Genomic DNA, 19,670 nt, shown 5'->3' on the forward strand with positions numbered 1-19,670 from the left:
TGTATTTTTAGTAGAGATGGGGTATCACTATGTTGGCCAGGCTGGTCTTGAACTCCTGACCTCAGATGATCCACCTGCCTTGGCCTTCCAAAGTGCTGGGATGCCAATTTTTATTTTTGTTGCATATGCTTTTGAGGTCTGAGTTATAAATTATTTGCCTAGGCCAATATCCCGAAGATATTTTCCTAGGCTTTCTCCTAGAATTTTTATTCTTTGAGGTCTTACATTTAAGTATTTAATCCATATTGATTTGATTTTTGTATATTGTTAGAGGTAATCGTCCAGTTTCATTCTTCTGTATATGGTTAGCCTGTTATTTCAGCACAATTTATTGAATAGGGTGTCCTTTCCCCATTGTTAATTTTTGTTGTTTGATGAATATCAGTTGGTTATAGGTGTGAGGCTTTATTTCTGGGTTCTCTCTTCTCTTCTCATGATCTACATGTCTATTTTTTTTTACCAATACCAGGCTGTATTGGTTACTAGAGCCTTGTATTACAGTTTAAAGTCAGGTAATGTGATGCCTTCAGCCTTGTTTTTTTGCTTAGAATTGCATTGGCTATTTGGGCTCTTTTTGATTCTGTATGAATTTTAAGATTTTTTTTCTCATTCTGAAAAAAACGATGTTGGTAATTTAATAGGAATTGTGTTAAATCTGTTGATTGCTTTGGGCAGTATGGCTATTTAAATTATATTGATTCTTCCAATTTATGAACATGCAATGTTTTTCCGTTTGTTTGTGTCAATTATAATTTCTTTCATCAGTGTTTGGAAGTTCTCCTTGTAAAAATCTTTCATCTCTTTGATTAAATATATTCCTAGGTATTTTCTTTTTTCTTATAGTAAATGAAATTATGTTCTTGCTTTGGTTCTCAGCTTGAATGTTATTGGTGTTTATAAAGGCTACTTATTTTTGTATGTTGACTGAACTTTACTAAACTTATTTATCAGATCTAGGATTATTCTGGAGAAATCTTCAGTGTTTTCTAGGTGTAGAATTGTAATCAGTGAACAAAGATAATTTGACTTTTTTTCTAATTTGGATGACTTTTATTTCTTTCTCTTTCCTGTTTGTTCTAGTTAGGACTTTTAGTACTCTATTAAATAGGAATCATGAGAGTGGAAATCCTTGTCTTATTTCAAGTTTTGGGAAAATTCTTTCAACTTTTGCCTGTTCAATATAATGTTGGCTCTCCTTTTGTGATAGGTAGCTCTTATCACATTTCTTTGATGCCTAGTTTGTTGAGGATTTTTAGCATGAAAGGATGTTGAATTTTATCAAGTGCTTTATTTGTGTCTATTAGGATGATCATATGGTTTTTGTTTTTAATTCTGTTTATATGGTAAATCACCTCTATTGATTTTCATATGTTGAACTCTCCTTATATTCCAGGAATAAAGCCCAGTTGATCATAATAAATTATCTTTTGGATGTGCTGCTATATTCAGTTTGCTAGCATTTTGTTGAGCATTTTTGCATCTATGTTCATCAGGGATATTGGTCTATAGTTTCCTTTTCCTTTTTTTTTTGTTGTGTCCTTGACAGATTTTGGTATCAGAATAATATTGGTTTCATAGAATGAGTTAGGGAGGAATATCTCCTCCTCAATTTGGGGGAATAGTTTTATTAGGATTAGTACCATCTCTTCTTTTTATGTCTGGTAGAATTTGGCTGTGAATCCATCTGGTCCAGAGATTTTCTTGGTTGGTAGGGATTTTTTTTTTCTGATTCAATTTTGTAACTTATTATTGGTCTGTTATGGTTTTCCATTTCTTCCTTATTCAATCTTATAACACTGTGTATTTCCGGGAATGTATCAATTTCCTCTAGATTTTCTAATTTGTGCACATAAAGATGTTCATAGTAATCTCTGGGGATCCTTTGTATTTCTGTAGTATCAGTTGTAATGTCTTCTTTGTCATTTCTGATTTTGCTTATTTGGATCTTCTCTCTCTTTTCTTTATTAACCTAGCTAATCCTCCATCATTCTTGTTTAGCCTTTCAAATAACCAACTTTTTGTTTTACTGATTCTTTGTATTTTTTTGTGGTCTGAATTTTATTGACTTCTGTTCCGATCTTAGCTATTTTTTTCTGCTAAGTTTGTTTAGTTTGTTCATATTTTTATAGTCCCTTTAGAGGCAAGGAAAGGTTATTTATTTGTGATCTTTCTATCTTCTATTTTTTCTTTTTTCAGATGGAGTTTTACCCTTCTCACCCAGGCTGGAATGCAATGGTGCGAGCTCTGCTCACTGCAACCTCCACCTCCTGGGTTCAAGCTATTCTCCAGCTTCAGCCTCCCGAGTAGCTGGGATTACAGGTGCCCGCCACCACGCCAGGCTACTTTGTGTATTTTTTTTTTTAGTAGAGATGGGGTTTCACCATGTTGGCCAAGCCGCTCTGGAACTCTTAACTTCAGGTGATCTGCCTGCCTCAGCCTCCCAAAGTGCTAGGATTACAGGCATGAGCTACAGTGCCCAGCCTCTGTCTTCTTGATGGTAGAAGTTTACCACTATAAACTTTCCTCGTAACACTGCTTTCGCTACTCCTTAGAGGTTTTAGTATGTCAAGTCTTAAATTTTATTTATTTCAAAGAACTTTTTGATTTCTACCTTAATTTCCTTGTTTATCTGACAGTCATTCAGGAGCAAGTTGTTTAGTTTCCATGTATTTGTGTGGTTTTGAGATTTTCTCTTGGTATTGATTTCTAATTTTATTCCATTGTTGTCTCAGAAGATGCTTTGCAAGATTTTTATTTTTTTGAATTTATTAAGACTTACTTTATAACTGAGCATGTGACCAATCTTAGAGAATGTTCCCTGCATAGATGAGAAGAATGCATACTCTGTGGTTTTGGGGTGAAGTATTCTGTAGATGTCTATTCAGTCCATTTGGTCAAGTGTACAGTTTAAGTCAAGAATTTCTTTGTGAGTTTTCTGCCTTGATGGTATGTCTAATATTGTCAGTGGTGTGTGGAAGCCCTCCACCAGTATTGCATGGCTATCTGTATCTTTTCTTACATCTAGTAGTAGTTTTTTAATAAATCTGGGTGCTCTGATGTTGGATGCATATGTATGCAGGATATTTAAATCTTCTTATTGAATTGAGTCCTTTATTATTATATAATGCCCTTCTTTGTCTTTGTTACTATTATTGGTTTAAAGTCTGTTTTATGTGATACAAGAATAGTGACATGGCAGGCTGCGGTGGCTCATGCTTGTAATCTCAGCACTTTGGGAGGCCGAGATGAGTGGATCACCTGAAGTCAGGAGTTTGAGACCAGCCTGGCCAACATGGTGAATCCCCATCTGTACTAAAAACACAAAAAAATCAGCCGGGTGTGGTGGTGGGCGCCTGTAATCCCAGCCACTCAGGAGCCTGAGGCAGGAGAATCACTTGAACCCGGGAGGTAGAGGTTGCAGTGAGCCAAGATCGCACCATTGTACTCCAGCCTATGCAACAAGAGTGAAACTCCATCTCAGACAAAAAAAAAAAAAGAATAGTGACACCTGCCCTTTCTCCATGTGTGTGATAGATCTTTCTTCATCACTTTACTTTGAGCCTATTGGTGTCATTACATGTGTGATGGGTCTTTTGAAAGCAACAGAAGGTTGTGTCTTGTTTTCTTATCCACTTCGCCACTCTATCTTTTAAATGGAGCAATTAAGCTCTTTACATTCAAGGTTAATATTTATATGTAAGAGTTTGTTCTGTTGTAGTGTCATTAGGTAGTTTCTTTGTAATCTTGATTGTGTAGTTGCTTTATAGGGTCTTTTAGCTTTATGCTTATGTGTGCTTTTATGATAACAAGTATCATTCTTTCATTTCCATTTTTAGAACTCTTTTAAAAATTTTTGTAGGACTGATTTGGTGGTAACAAATTCCCTTTGCATTTGGTTGTCTAGACAATAGATTAGTTCTTTGTTTATAAAACTTAGTTTGGTGGGATGTATAATTCTTCATTGGCATTTATGTTTTCTTTCAAAATGGTAAAAATAGATCCCCAATCTCTTCTGGTTTATAAGATTTCTGCTGAGATATCCACCGTTAGTCTGATGGTATTCCCTTTATGGGTAATTTGGCCCTTTTCTCCAGCTTCCTTTGAGATTTTTTTTTTATTTCACATTAATCATGAATAGTCTGATGACTATTTGCCTTGGGGATGGTCATATTATTTAGTATCTCTCAGTAGTTTTCTTAATTTCTTATGTCTGGATGGCAATGTCTCTAACAAGACTGGGGAAATTTTATTCAATTATTTCCTGAAATATGTTTTCCAATTTGCTTACTCTTTCTTCTTCTTTCTCAGGAATGCCAGTAAGTCATAGGTTTTTGTTGTTTAACATAATATCATATAATATTTCTTGAAGACTTTGTTCATTTTTTAAATTCTCTCCATTTTTGTCTGACTGAGTTAATTTGAAACATGGTCTTTGAGCTCTGGCATTCTCTGTTCTGCTTGTCTAGTCTGCAATTAAGTCTTCTGATTGTATTTTGAAATTCCTGTAGTAAATTTTTCAATTTCAGAAGTTCTATTTGGGTTTTTGTTAATATACCTATGTCTTCTTTCATATCCTGAATCATTTTACTGTTTTTTTTTTCCTATTGGATTTCAACATCCTCTTGAATCTCGAGTTTCCTTACAACCCATACTTAGAATTTTTAAATCTGTCATTTCAGACATTTCAATCTGGTTAGGTTTCAGTGCTAAGGAGCTAGTGCAATCCTTTGGAGATGTTGAAACACTGTGATTTTTTGTGCTGCTGAAGTTCTTATGCTGATTTTTCTCATCTGAGGAAAGTGTTGCTTTCTGTTTTTGAATTTGTATTGTTTGGATGGGGCTCTTTATTTTTTTTTCCCTTGAGGGTGTAACTGTGGTGGATGTTATGTATTATCTTTTGGCTTAGTTTCTGAATGCTTTTGGTTGGGGGGCAAGACTCTACATGTTGGTTGTGGATATGTTTTGTGTGGTGGCTTTATCAGATATTGTGTGGTATAGCCATGTATTTTTTATTTGATGGTGCAGTTCAGGCTGTAGTCCAGTATATAGCACTTAGGAGTATGATATGGCAGGTAAGCTGCTACCCAGTGGATGAATTTGTACTGATGAGGGTGGCAGGGAAAGATCACGATGGAGTGCTCTGAAACCTCCAGGAAAGAGATGGGGGGTGCACCAGCTCTTCATCCTGAACTAGCAGAAATGCAGTCTACTTCCCTATCATATCCCTGTCACAGGTCTCATGACCTTGTTTGTAAAATCTTCATCCTTTAGTTCCCACCACAGTGCCTTTGTGGGCCATGGATCTGCCTCTCTGATGGCTACCACTATAACGAGGGTCAGGGTAGAACCTCTTCCTCCAGTACAGGACACACAACTTTGTAGTCTATCCTCTGTTGTCAGGGTGCTGCCACTCTGTGTTGGAAGGGGGAGTTGGATCCCACCCCTTGTGAAAGCCAGAGCAGCCACAGTCTCATTTTTAGCAGGGCTGGATCCACCACACCTGCTGAAAGCACAAAGAATCACTTTCTTTCAGTGCACACTCACCAGGTCTGGCAGGATAAACTGCTGCTGCATTCATAAGAGTGTACAGTGGATGAAAGGTGGGAGACAATCCTCTTCTTCATAATTATTCCTGGATATTGATGCTGTCTCATTCCTCAGTTGGTGCCACATCTGTATTTCCTTTGTCCCAGGGAGTACTTTGGCAGGCTGTGCTCCCCGGCTCCTTAAAGGGTGGCTCCGTGCTGAGAGTAAGATCTCCAGAGAACCTACAATTCCTCAGGCGCCCACTGGTCCCCTGTGCTTGCCAAGTCAGAGGAGATTGTGGAGTATATTTGCAGGTGCTCTGGTGGTGCAGTGACTTAAGGGCAGAGGATCCTTGGGAAGGAAAGTGACACACTGGTGCACAACCAGTATGGTGCCCACCATCTCAGTTCAGGTCCAAGGGGAGAGTGGGTATGGCTGTGCGAGCTGGCCACTGGTTCTGTGTTCCCAGGAAATTCTCTAATCATTACTGATTGTGTTGCCCTGGCTAGCAAGAGCAAAGGGACTCCCCAGCCATTTAGCACTCGGCAGGTTGTCAGAGGGGTGTAGAAAGAAGCAACTTCCACTTACTCTTTTGGCTGAGCTCTGAGTTGCTCAGAGGTTGATATCAGCCAGAGTCACTGCATTCTTCTTCTGTGCTGCAGCTTCTTCCCGTGGGCACTCCAACACGTCCTCACTTCTCTATACTTTCCATTCAAAACTTGTTCATTCACTGGTAACTTTGATTTTTCTGAGAAGAGCTGGCATGTAATTTCCCTAATCAGCTTGAAAAAAAAACTTTTTGTTTTTAGAATGTATACATTTATCACTATAAATTTTCTCCTTAGTACTGCTTTTGCTGTATCCCATTAGTTTTGGTATGTTGTGTTGTCATTTTCATTAGTCTCTAAATATTTTCTAATTTCCACTGTGGTTTCTTCTTTAATCAATTGATGGTTTAAGAGTGTATTTAATTTCCACAATTTTGTCACTTTTCCAGTTTTACTTCCGTTATTGATTTCTAACTTTAATTCATTGTGTTCAGAAAAGATATTTTGTGTGATAGCTATCTTTCAAATCTCCTGAGACCTAATTTGGGCCTAACATATTCTCTATCTTGGAAAATATCCCATATACACTTGAGAAGAATGTGTATGCTGTTGTTGGGTAAATATTCTGTATATGTTAGAACTATTTGGTTTATTGTAAGTCCTCTATTTTCGTTACCTATCTTCTATCTGGTTGTTTTATCCATATTGAAAGTAGAGTATTGAAGTCTTAAACTGTTATTGTGGAATTGCTTATTTCTCCCTTCCATTATTTCAGTTTTTGCTTCAAATATTTTGATGGTTTGTAAGCGTTTATGATTGTTATATCTTCTTACTATATTTAATCTTTCATCAGTATATAATGTCCTTCTATGTCTCTCGTAAACATTTTTATTTAAATCTGAATTTTTCTGATACTAGTATAGCCACCGCTGTTCTCTTTTGACACAACACCCTACTCTCTTGACTTACCTAGCCAGGTTTTAGTGAAAAATCCTGTTAAGTCAGTTTGGTAAGAATCCCTGCAACCTTGGAATCAAATTCATTTTCTTTACTGCCAAACTTTGATAGCTAAGTTCTTGGCCAGCCTTTAACAAGAATCCTTCTAAGCCAACCAGTGATCTCTGACTGCTGTTCAGAAGAAACAAGAGGGATGGATAATGTAAAAATCTGAATCAATGTTTCTAATTCTGGGAACATATTGGAATTGGCTAGTAATCTCATATTAGCTTGGTTCCAACAATTGCCCAGTTCACAGAAAGCCTTCTAATTTAGTTTACTTTGGATATTTTTACTTATTTTGCTTTATTCTTGTGGAATATATTGCTGTTGTACTCTCTGTGTAGGAATGTAGGATAAACTTATTCAATGTTTCCTTAAATTAAATACTTATTAATCTCCCAGATATCACTTTTTGTGAGAACTCAGAGTTAGGAATGGCCCTCACCATACTGATGCTTTCTGACTGAGCTCCCCTCTACCCCAAATACAGGGGACCCTAATAATTAGGCAAGAATATCATTACCCCTATTCAGCCTGAAGAAGTTTCGGAAGATGGATCTTCATCCCTTTGCAGCCCTTAGTATTAAGGATTCTCTTATAAAAGTGATGGGGAAATGTCAGAGGTGTGTGAACCAGAGCAACTCTATCTTAAACAGGAGCTAGGTAAAATAAGGCTGAGGTCTACTGGACTGCATTTCCAGAAGGTTAAGGCATTCTAAGTCACAGGATGAGATAGGAAGTTGCCACAAGATACAAGTCATAAAGACCTTGCTGATAAAAGAGGTTGCAGCAAAGAAGTCAGCCAAAACCCACCAAAATCAAGATGGTGACAAGAGTGACTTCCGGTTATCCTCACTACTACACTTCTGCTAGCACCATGACACTTTACAAATGTCATGGCAACATCAGGAGGTTACCTTATATGGTCTAAAAAGGGGAGGCATGAATAATCCACCACTTATTTAGCATATACTCAAGAAATAACCATAAAAATGGGCAACCAGCAGCCCTCAGGGTGGCTCTGTCTATGTAGTAGCCATTCTTTTATTCCTCTACTTTCTTAATAAACTTGCTTTCCCTTTATTCTATGTACTCACTCTGAATTCTCTCTTGCACAAGATCCAAGAACCCTCTCTTGGAGTCTAGATCCAGACACCTTTCCTGTAACGACCATGTATGAATTGAAGAATGATTAGACAGAGTGAAAAACAGATTAAAAAATTAGTAATTAGTGTATGATTTCAATTTTCTAAAACTCTCCAAAATTCAAACTAATCTAAAGTGACAAAAAGTAGGCCAGTGGTTCTCTGGGGGGAGGAGAGTAGACAGGATCACCATAGTATTACAAGGGATCCCTTGGGAGTGATTTGTATGTTATAGGTAGTGATGGTTTCTTGTTAGTTTAATACTTACTTATTGTTTGTTTGCTTGTTTACTTGCTTTCTGTGTCCCCTACTATAATTGATTATCTATAGCCAGGGTTGGCAAATTATGGCTCCATGGGCCAAATCTCACTCATAGTCTGTTTATGTATGGACCACAAGCTAAGAAGAGTTTTTATATTTTTAAAGGGATGTAAAAAAGAAAAACTGCAACAGTAAGGAACAATATGCAACAGAGACTATATGCACTTCATAAAGTCTAAATATTTAATATCTGGCCTGTTACAGAAGAAATTTGCCAATCGCTACTCTATATGATCAATTATCTCCTATTCCATTCACATATATATGGTAGCCTGTATATTACAAAATAGCTAGAAGAGAGTGTTGGAAATAAATTTTTGGTGCTGCAAAAGAAATAGCACTTGAACATGAATTTTCTCAGCAAGGCAATTTTACTTCTATAGAAGAGTGTGTCTCATGAATTGAGCAATAGTGAGAGCACACTTGAACAAGGGAGGGGAAGGGGTTCTTATCCCTGACATAGGTAGCCCTTACTGCTGTGTCATTCCCCTGTTGGCTAGGGTCGGACTGCACATCTGAGCTAATTCAGATTGGCTATTTTAAAGAGAACAGTGGTACAAGCCAGAGTGGCAGGATGAGTAGTTTGGTGGGAAGGACAGTTACAGAACAGGTGATGACAGTTACAGAACTCAGGATGACTAAGAACAGAGCAGGTGACCAAGGATGACTAAGATCAGAGCAGGTGAACAAGGTTGACTAAGGTCAGAGCAGGTGATAGAGGGCAGGAGGAGGTTGTTTACTGAAACTAGGGGCAAGGAGATATAAAGAACAAGGAAATTCAACTTTAAAATGAAGAGCAAAGAATGGGGAGCTGAACATACTGATTGGTTCTTTGGAGAGGATCTCAGAACTCATTGTACTTAAAAATTTACAGGCTAAAACCTTTGAGGAGGAATTTATGATATCCTACAATTTTCCCCCTTTCAATTTTCATAGTATTTCCTCTTCAAACTTTTTTAACATATCTTGGCTTTACTGCTCAACTTAATCCTCTAAAAGAAAAAGCTGATCTGAATAAGGTGAAGGAGAGCTAAGGGAGGTTTTCATAAATTCTGCTTCTATAAGTCTTTGCACTAGCCCATGGATGCATGGTATGACACAACACTCGACAAGAATGAGTACACCTACTACAGCTGCAAGAGAAGTAAGAATTGAGGCTATGATTCCTTTCCATTTACTGAACCATTTTTCTAGCCACCCTGTGAAGGGGTCATTCACTCCTGAGTTTTTGGCTAACTCATTGGACAGGGCGGTTAGACCTTGCAATGCCTTTGTTGTACTTCCATCAGGGGTGGTGGTGTTTGGGATGAAGGTACAACATTGAGTTTTAATCATGATTCAAACTCCTCCTCTTTCTGCTAATATTATGCCTAAGCTTATTCTATTTTCCCAAGCCATCTGGCTAGTAGGCCCTAATTGCTCAGCTATTCCTTTAACAGCATCTCTAGTGTGGTTAATAAACCCCTGTTGGTTGTAATAAATGTAATTTATCCAATCTTCAGTTTTATTCATTGTCATCCTCCAAAATATTGACTCAAATCCTGCAGCTATTTTATCTCTGGCTTTAAATTTATGTGGTACTCCTCATGGGACCCCAATTACATCTAAATAAATGTGAGAGTCAGAAGACTCATAAAGGGCTTCCCTTGTTTTACGATGTTGTATTTTTCCTCTCTCTGGTTGATGAAATGCCAGGGTGAAAAGGATAGCTAACTGGACTAGAGCACAAATGCCACTCCAGTTACTTGGCAGAGAGTCCAGTAAAGGTCCACCACAATACCACCATACATCTGCTCAGGGATGAACAAGGGCTGACTGATTGGTAAGCTCTTGGAAAGTCTTAAGCTCACTGCATCCTTTCAGGTCTTCAAGAAGTGCTGTTTCCTCCCTGTCATGAGAGACAAGAAGTGAAATTAATGTGGGGAGATGGAAGCTGGATGGCCTTTGGGGGCTGACCTGCAGAGTGTTGAACTTCAGGATATAGCAGAGAGAGAACTTGACATGACTTGTTACCCCAGGCTGTGTAATCCTGGAAAAGAGCTACCATGCAGCCCATGCCTGCTTGACTGGAGGATCACCCTAGTGGAAAGGGGTCAATCTGGGCCTCTGGCCTGCCATGCACTCAAGCATAACAATTGCTTTTATTTAACCTGCAGACAGAATATTTGATCCATTCCAACCAGGCATTTGCATCTTGATATCCTGTCTCTATTGCTAAAGTTTGTTTTAAATCATTTACTTCTACAGCATCTACTTTGGTCCTATCATTAGATGGAGAAGGAAAAACCTTTTCATTGTGAGAGATTTTGGAAGAAGGTTTAGGGGAAGGCGTAGGTGGTGGAGGATCAATGAAACATATTTCAAAGTATCTGATAGGGTCTGTTCCTGAAACCTCATCCCTCATACCATAAAAACTGGCTTAAAGAAGGGAACCAGCTTAGAGAAGGGGAAGAGTTTGAGAGTTTGGTATAATAACCTTTATTAGATTGTACTTGTTTAGCTGACAGCTAGGTGAAGCTGTTCCTTTAGTGAAATGAATGTATGGCTTTAGGAAATTACAACTACTGGTTGAGGCAGCCCATCCTTGCTCTTTAGTGGTCCACAGAATGTTAGACCAACTGCAACATAAAAGCTCTGTCTATGGGGGGCAAGACTCCCAGCTGATGCTGGGGTCCTCATTGAAATCTTCCCAGGCTAAATGATCCCAATTCACTAATGTCCAGTCTGAGAAGAGCCAGGAAGGACAGAGGTACTTTTCTGAAGTGGAGAGCTGTCTTTGACTTAAAAATTCTCCACAGGATGTAGCAAGGCAAGCATCAAATGTAATAGTTTGAGGTGAAATTGACTTGGTTACATTAATAACTAGGTGGCCAGCAATAGAGTGAGGAAAGAAGAAGGAGTAATAGAATAGATGAAAGAAAGTTAAATTTTTCTTAGCTTTAGTTTGTTAGGGTTTTCCCCTGGGACTATGGCCCATGACTCTGGAGGGGGTGGCACTTTCTTGACTTGGGTGTAATGGGTCCATCCTTTTTCTGCTATTTGGGCTGTGGTTTCAGTAGTTAGGAGTATTAGGTAAGGTCCTTCCCAGGCCAGTTCCAGCCTTTCCTTCTCTCCAACTTTTGATGGGGACGTGGTCCCCAGGCTGATGTTGGTGTACTGGAAACTCTAGAGGTGGTACCTGTGCTAAAAGACCTTTAGTTCTGAGGGAAGATAAAATGGAAGATAAACCAAGTATATAATTTCTGAGAAACTGATCTTTGGTTTCAAATGTAGGAAGATCAGTAGTAGAATGTAGATAAGGTGATCCATAAAGCATCTCTTAAGGGGATAGGCCTATGTCTTTTCGGGGATCAGTTCAGACCCTTAACAGGGTAATAGGCCTTTCTACTTTCCCTAATGAAGATTGGTGCCAGGGAGTATGATAATCTCATGTTACATCCAATACCTGGGATAATTTCTTAATGACATGTGCCGTGAAATGAGTCCTATTATCTGAATTAATGTTTTCTATTAACCTAACCTGGGTATAATATTTTCAACTAATGCCTTGACTACATTATTAGCAGTTGTGCTTGAAAAGGGAATAGCTTCTACCCAATGAGTAAGGTGATCTACTATTATGAATAAATATTTTAGACAACCAATTGTAGGCATCTGTGTGTAATCTTTCTGGATACTTTGGAATGGCCTTAAGCCTGGACTCCTTCCCCCAAGGGGTAATCTTTTACTAAGCAACTGTCTGTAACCCGTTTGGCCAGGGTATAAATTCCTATGCACCCATAAACTCTGAGGGCTGTGTCACACATGGCTTGGGGCCCACAATGGGTCCCTTGATGCAGCTGGAACAAGATCTCCCTTATAAAGGGCTTGGATAACATTTCTCTGTGGTCTAACAATATCCATTTTCCTTCTGAATTCTCTTTAGCACCTATTTTTATTAGTTTTTAGACCAAAGAAAGCCAAACACCATTTTGTATTTGACAATGCTTCCTGTATGATTTTATACCAGATAAGCTAAATTTCACCTTTATATTAGTGTGCCATTAATGTTAAACTCAAATTTAATAAAAGCTTGTAGGTATATTTATCCAATTTTAATGTCTGACCATAAGGTAAGATTTTTATAGACTCTTTTTAAGCCTTTATAATTTTTGTAAAAGAACAGATTAGTGCTTTAAGAAAATCCCACTGTGCTTTTATTTTAATGTCCAGTTTACAGAAAAACTGTACCAGTCAGCCTGAGCTCCTGTTATTTGAGTAACTTTGCAAGGAACTTGGGTACCCTCTTTAGTGAAAAACATAATATTCTGAGACTTTTTTGCCTACTAGGAATAGGAAAAAGTGTGTGAGAGGATAACCAGAGAATCATATTTTCTGGACAGGGCACACTGTACTCCAAATATAATACACAGTAAATGTATTACTATAAGCAGTAATGCACTTAAAAAGTGTGCCATCAGGGTCAAAGAAACCAAAAAAACAAAACACCACAAAACCTGCATAGGAAATCCATTCTGCTATTTTCTAGCTTTATAATATTGCACCATATTCTTAATGTTTCTTTACCTTATTTTTATATGTAAAATGAAAGGAATAAATATATCCTAGAGATATTTTAAAGCTTAAAAAGATGTAAAACTATTACTACATTTCTTGTTGTACAATGTGAACTCAGTTGTAATTAGTACTAGTACAACAATATATCATTTGTTTTATGCAGAAAATTAGAATATGCAAAAATATTGTAAAATTTTGGAAGTGTATTATTGTAAAAAGTTTTACTACTTTTTTATACTTATTTTTTACTTATACTTTTTTGTATTTAATTTTTTTCTTATATTTCAATGTTAATGAACATTTGTTTTATTTTCATTTTGTTATTTCTTAAATAACTCGGAACACTTTGGCTCAGAAACTTTTTTTCCCCCTTCACTAATAAGACTTATTGAATCCCTTTAGGAGACTCTAAAGACTGAGTCTGGAAAACAATCGGTTAACATTATACCAGACTGTGACTAGAACCCAGTAAAAAAATATAGAAATAGCCTTGAATGCTATAAAAGAGGAAAAGCCTAAAATAGCCTGTAGTGATGAATCCCCAAAAATCTTGGTCTTGTAAGTGATCAAGGAGGAATAAATTTATGATGAACTCTAAGGTCTTGAAATAGGGTTCTGTCATTTTCAGAGCCTACATTGGGCAATTTAAAAATGAAATGTCAACTGAATTAAAAAGTCCACATAGAAAAATTATAATATCTACCAAATACTAATATAAAAATACTCTAAGAAGATAAGATCATAAAAATCTAGGGGGAAAATATTTTATACTAAGATTCAGACTCCTACTATCATGAAGATAAGTGGTAGAGAATTATAACTCATCTTTGGTTCCCCAGATTATTTTATCAGTATTAAACAGAAGTTAATATAGGCCAATACAAAACACACCAGTAAATAAATTTGTTCAGGTGATTGTTTTTCATAACAACATATATTAAGCAGCCACTGTGACGAAGGGTTTGTGAAAGAGTTGAATGTAAATGCCTTCTGCTGGGTAGTCATGCCGTTTTACATTTTACTGTATCTTTCGCACCATTCATAGATGTGTCTTCATGTGCTATCAGATATATAGTGCAGTATAAAATGTACTCATATCTAGATCACATGTTGTATATCACATATCATATACTTATAAATAGATCTATTATCTCTGTGGCTTGGAGATATGCACCTATCATCACTCCAAAGTTGGTGTGAGTAGCACTGTTTTCAAAGGGAGAGATAACAGTATTATTAACCATTTATAAGGCAATGTCATTTTCTCAATGTCATCAAAGTCTACATCTTAAGAAGTTTTAAAATAAAGAATACAAAGGAGGAAATTAAAAAACATACAATGGAGAAAGAATATTTAAAATCACTAAAGTTTATTTCATGAGTTTTTATTATCATTACAGTTTGCTTCAAATCAATCAACTGACCTTTCCCACAGGCCAAGTTGATTTGCTTTAAGATTACAGTGAATCCATTTGTAAGTGTATGGAGACAGGGCTAAAGTGGAAACGGTCTCATAAGTTTACTTTGTTTCTAGATAAAAACATTTCTTATGACTACAGAAACCTGACCAGGCTTCAGATACCGACTTTTCAGTTTTGACATAGCTGCCTTCACTTCTTTGTTTCTTAGAGTGTAGATTACAGGGTTTAAAATAGGCGTGAAGATGGTGTAGAATACAGCAAGGACTTTGTCAACTGAGTAACTGCTGAAGGGCCACACATAGATGAAAATGCACGGTCCAAAGAATAAAGTGACCACAGTGATGTGAGCAGTCAATGTGGAGCGGGCCTTCGCCATGCTTGCAGAGGAGCGATTCCCAACTGTAACAAGTATTACAGTGTAGGAGACAACCAAGAGGAGAAAGGAACTCAGAGAAAGAAAGCCACTATCTGCAACTATTAGTAAGCTGACAACATAAGTGTCTATGCAGGCTAACTTTGTCACTAGAGGAAGGTCACAGAAAAAACTATCTACCTTATTAGGACCACAAAATGGCAGATTAACAGTGAAGGCCAACTGGCTGGTAGTATGGATGAAGCCCACAAACCAGGAAATGAGGACGAGCACAACGCATACACGGCGGCTCATGATTGTCATGTAGTGGAGAGGTTTGCATATAGCAACATAACGGTCGTAGGCCATGGAAACTAGGAGCACCATTTCACTGCCAGTGAAGAGATGAACAAAGAAAATCTGGGCCAGGCAGGCATCAAAAGAAATAGTCTTGCACTCAACCAGAAAGTCTGCAATCATTTTAGGGGTAGCAAAAGAGGCAACACATACGTCTATAAATGACAGGTTTGCAAGCAGAAAGTACATGGGGGTGTGAAGGCGGGAATCTGAGGTCACAGTGAGGATGATGAGAAAGTTGCCCAACAGAATTGCTAGATAAAGTAGTGAAAATATAAGAAACAAGAAAGGTTGGAGCTCCCTTGAACTAGACAGTCCCAGCAACACAAATTCTGTCACCCGAGAATGATTTGTCTCATTCATTGATTTTGGAAGGGACTTAATTTCAGCTACCTGAATAGGAGAGAAACAGAGATCAGTTAATGAAGTGAGCATGGGTTTGATTTTCCAATTACACTTAAACTTTTCAGAATTCCAATTCCTATTCCTATGTATGTGTCTGGGTTTTCATGAGTTATTACAAATTATACAGCTAGTACAGCTAAGTATGGAAGATTGGGTTAAAGGGCAGAGTTGTCAAGCAGATGTTCAACCAGCTGGGCTATCTAAATACATTAATTTAAGAAATAAAATCGACAATTTAAAAATGAATTTGAGCATCTGAAGTTTTTGTGACACTACAGAAATCCAGTCTAAAAATCTACAGAGACAAAATCTAAACCAATTTTTCTAAAGTAAATGATATAGAATTGTTTTGAACATCTGCCACAGAGGAAGATAATTTCACAAACTTGATGACTAAAAAAGTTAGACACAGAAGAGTATACGCTGTATTGGTCTATTTAAATGAAGTTCAAAAATGGCAAACTAAGGTGTAGAGAAACCTCCTAGCAGTTATCCTTAAGGGACAGGAAGTGGTCATGGGAGGGGCTTCTGAAGTGCTGGTAATATTCTGTCTTGATGTTGTTGATAGTTACATGGGAGTGTTTACTTTATGAAAACTTACTGAAATATGAACCTTTGCTTTTTTCACTTTTGTATACATAAGTTGCATAATTATGAAAATTAAAACAAGAGAGAAAGAGAGACAGCATTAGATTTGTGTAACAGAGCTCACAGGAGAAATCATTGCCTTAAGGGATTATACCTTATTTCTTCTCTACAGTGAAAAATTATATAAACTAAAGTACAAAACCCTGGCAAAATTGAAAGGCCCCAATATTATTGGGACTCTTTTATGATTCAGCTCTTCATGAAGTTCTACTTTATCATGAAATCTAGCACACTGGTTCCTTTCAATTAATCCCTGAAGCTATGAACCTTCTGTAAACTTAGCCATTGGTCACAGACTGGCAAATTGGATAAAGAGTCAAGACCCATCAGTGTGCTGTATTCAGGAAACCCATCTCACATGCAGAGACACACATAGGCCCAAAATAAAGGGATGGAGGAAGATCTACCAAGCAAATGGAAAACAAAGAAAGGCAGGGGTTGCAATCCTAGTCTCTGATAAAATAGACTTTAAACCAACAAAGATCAAAAGAGACAAAGAAGGCCTTTACATAATGGTAAAGGGATCAATTCAACAAGAAGAGCTAACTATCCTAAATAATATGCACCCAACACAGGAGCACCCAGATTCATAAAGCAAGTCCTTAGTGACCTACAAACAGACATAGACTCCCACACAAAAATAGGGAGATTTTAACACCCCACTGTCAACATTAGACAAATCAGTGAGACAGAAAGTTAACAAGGATACCCAGGAGTTGAACTCAGCTATGCACCAAGCGGACCTAATAGATACCCAGAAATTGAACTCAGCTCTGTACCAAGAGGACCTAATAGACATCTACAGAACTCTCCACCCCAAATCAACAGAATATACATTCTTTTCAGCACCGCACCACACCTATTCCAAAATTGACCACATAATTGGAAGTAAACCACTCCTCAGCAAATGTAAAAGACAGAAATTATAACAAACTGTCTCTCAGACCACAGTGCAATCAAACTAGAACTCAGGATTAGGAAACTCACTCAAAACCACTCAACTACATGGAAACTGAACAACCTGCTCCTGAATGACTACTGGGTACATAAAGAAATGAAGGCAGAAATAAAGATGTTCTTTGAAACCAATGAGAACAAAGACAGAACATACCAGAATCTGTGGGACACATTCAAAGCAGTGCGTAGAGGGAAATTTATAGCAGTAAATGACCACAAGAGAAAGCAGGAAAGATCTAAAATTGACACCCTAACATCACAATTAAAAGAACTAGAAAAGCAAGAGCAAACACATTCAAAAGCTAGCAGAAGGCAAGAAATAACTAAGATCAGAGAAGAAACGAAGGAAGAAGAGACACAAAAAACCCTTCAAAAAATCAATGAATCCAGGAGCTGGTTTTTTGAAATGATCAACAAAATTGATAGACCACTAGCAAGACTAATAAAGAAGAAAAGAGAAAAGAATCAAATAGACGCAATAAAAAATGATAAAGGGGATATCACCACCATTCCCAGAGAAGTACAAACTACCATCAGAGAATACAAGAAACACCTCTATACAAATAAACTAGAAAATCTAGAAGAAATGGATAAATTCCTCGACACATACACCCTCCCAAGACTAAACCAGGAAGAAGTTGAATCTCTGAATAGACCAATATCAGGCTCTGAAATTGAGGCAATAATTAATAGCTTACCAACCAAAAAAAGTCCAGGACCAGATGGATTCACAGCCGAATTCTACCAGAGGTAAAAGGAGGAACTGGTATCATTCCTTCTGAAACTATTCCAATCAATAGAAAAAGAGGGAATCCTCCCTAACTCATTTTATGTGGCCAACATCATCCTGATACCAAAGCCTGGCAGAGACACAACAAAGAAAGAGAATTTTAGACCAATATCCTTGATGAACATGGATGCAAAAATCCTCAATAAAATATTGGCAAACCGAATCCAGCAACACATCAAAAAGCTTATCCACCATGATCAAGTGGGCTTTGTTCCTGGGATGCAAGCCTGGTTCAACATACGAAAATCAATAAACATAATCCAGCATATAAACAGAACCAAAGACAAAAACCACATGATTATCTCAATAGATGCAGAAAAGGCCTTTGACAAAATTCAACAACTCTTCGTGCTAAAAATTCTCAATAAATTAAGTATTGATGGGACATATCTCAAAATAATCAGAGCTATCTATGACAAACCCACAGCCAATATCATACTGAATGGACAAAAACTGGAAGCATTCCCTTTGAAAACTGGCACAAGACAGGGATGCCCTCTCTCACCACTCCTATTCAACATAGTGTTGGAAGTTCTGGCCAGGGCAATCAGGCAGGAGAAGGAAATAAAGGGTATTCAATTAGGAAAAGAGGAATTCAAACTGTCCCTGTTTGCAGATGTCATGATTGTATATCTAGAAAACCCCATCGTCTCATCCCAAAATATCCTTAAGCTGATAAGCAACTTCAGCAAAGTCTCAGGATACAAAATCAATGTGCAAAAATCACAAGCATTCTTATACACCAATAACAGACAAACAGAGAGCCAAATCATGAGTGAACTTCCATTCACAGTTGCTTCAAAGAGAATAAAATACCTAGGAATCCAACTTACAAGGGATGTGAAGGACCTCTTCAAGGAGAACTACAAACCACTGCTCAATGACGTAAAAGAGGATACAAACAAATGGAAGAATATTCCATGCTCATGAGTAGGAGAATCAATATCGTCAAAATGGCCATACTGCCCAAGGTAATTTATAGATTCAATGCCATCCCCATCAGGCTACCAATGACTTTCTTCACAGAATTGGAAAAAACTACTTTAAAGTTCATATCAAACCAAAAAAGAGCCCGCATTGCCAAGTCAATCCTAAGCCAAAAGAACAAAGCTGGGGGCATCACGCTACCTGACTTCAAACTATACTACAAGGCTACAGTAACCAAAACAGCATGGTACTGGTACCAAAACAGAGATATAGACCAATGGAACAGAACAGAGCCCTCAGAAATAATGCCGCATATCTACAACTATCTGATCTTTGATGAACCTGACAAAAACAAGCAATGGGGAAAGGATTCCCTATTTAATAAATGGTGCTGGGAAAACTGGCTAGCCATATGTGGAAAGCTGAAACTGGATCCCTTCCTTACACCTTATACAAAAATTAATTCGAGATGGATTAAAGACTTACATGTTAGACCTAAAACCATAAAAACCCTAGAAGAAAACGTAGGCAATACCATTCAGGACATAGGCATGGGCAAGGACTTCATGTCTAAAACACCAAAAGGAATGGCAACAAAAGCCAAAATTGACAAATGGGATCTAATTAAACTAAAGAGCTTTTGCACAGCAAAAGAAACTACCAGCAGACTGATCAGACAACCTACAGAATGGGAGAAAATTTTTGCAACCTGCTCAT

At 37.5% G+C, this 19,670-nt stretch overlaps 1 protein-coding gene and 1 pseudogene across 1 annotated transcript; both read right to left on the reverse strand.

The window, feature by feature from the left end:
- LOC100601371 overlaps positions 1–19,670 on the reverse strand; it is a 481,171-nt pseudogene that overhangs the window by 253,622 nt on the left and 207,879 nt on the right.
- Positions 14,528–15,730, reverse strand: LOC100587394 (olfactory receptor 4K15). Its single transcript, XM_012498238.2, has one exon. It carries the CDS (start codon positions 15,659–15,661, stop codon positions 14,627–14,629), a length of 1,035 nt encoding a protein of 344 aa, XP_012353692.2. The 5' UTR covers positions 15,662–15,730; the 3' UTR covers positions 14,528–14,626.

This window comes from Nomascus leucogenys, chromosome 22a (genome assembly GCF_006542625.1).
Source record: "Nomascus leucogenys isolate Asia chromosome 22a, Asia_NLE_v1, whole genome shotgun sequence".
Classification (NCBI taxonomy): domain Eukaryota; kingdom Metazoa; phylum Chordata; class Mammalia; order Primates; family Hylobatidae; genus Nomascus; species Nomascus leucogenys.

Coding starts and splice junctions, on each gene's coding strand:
- LOC100587394 (XM_012498238.2), bottom strand. CDS start 15,661: ATGCTCACTTCATTAACTGATCTCTGTTTCTCTCCTATTCAGGTAGCT.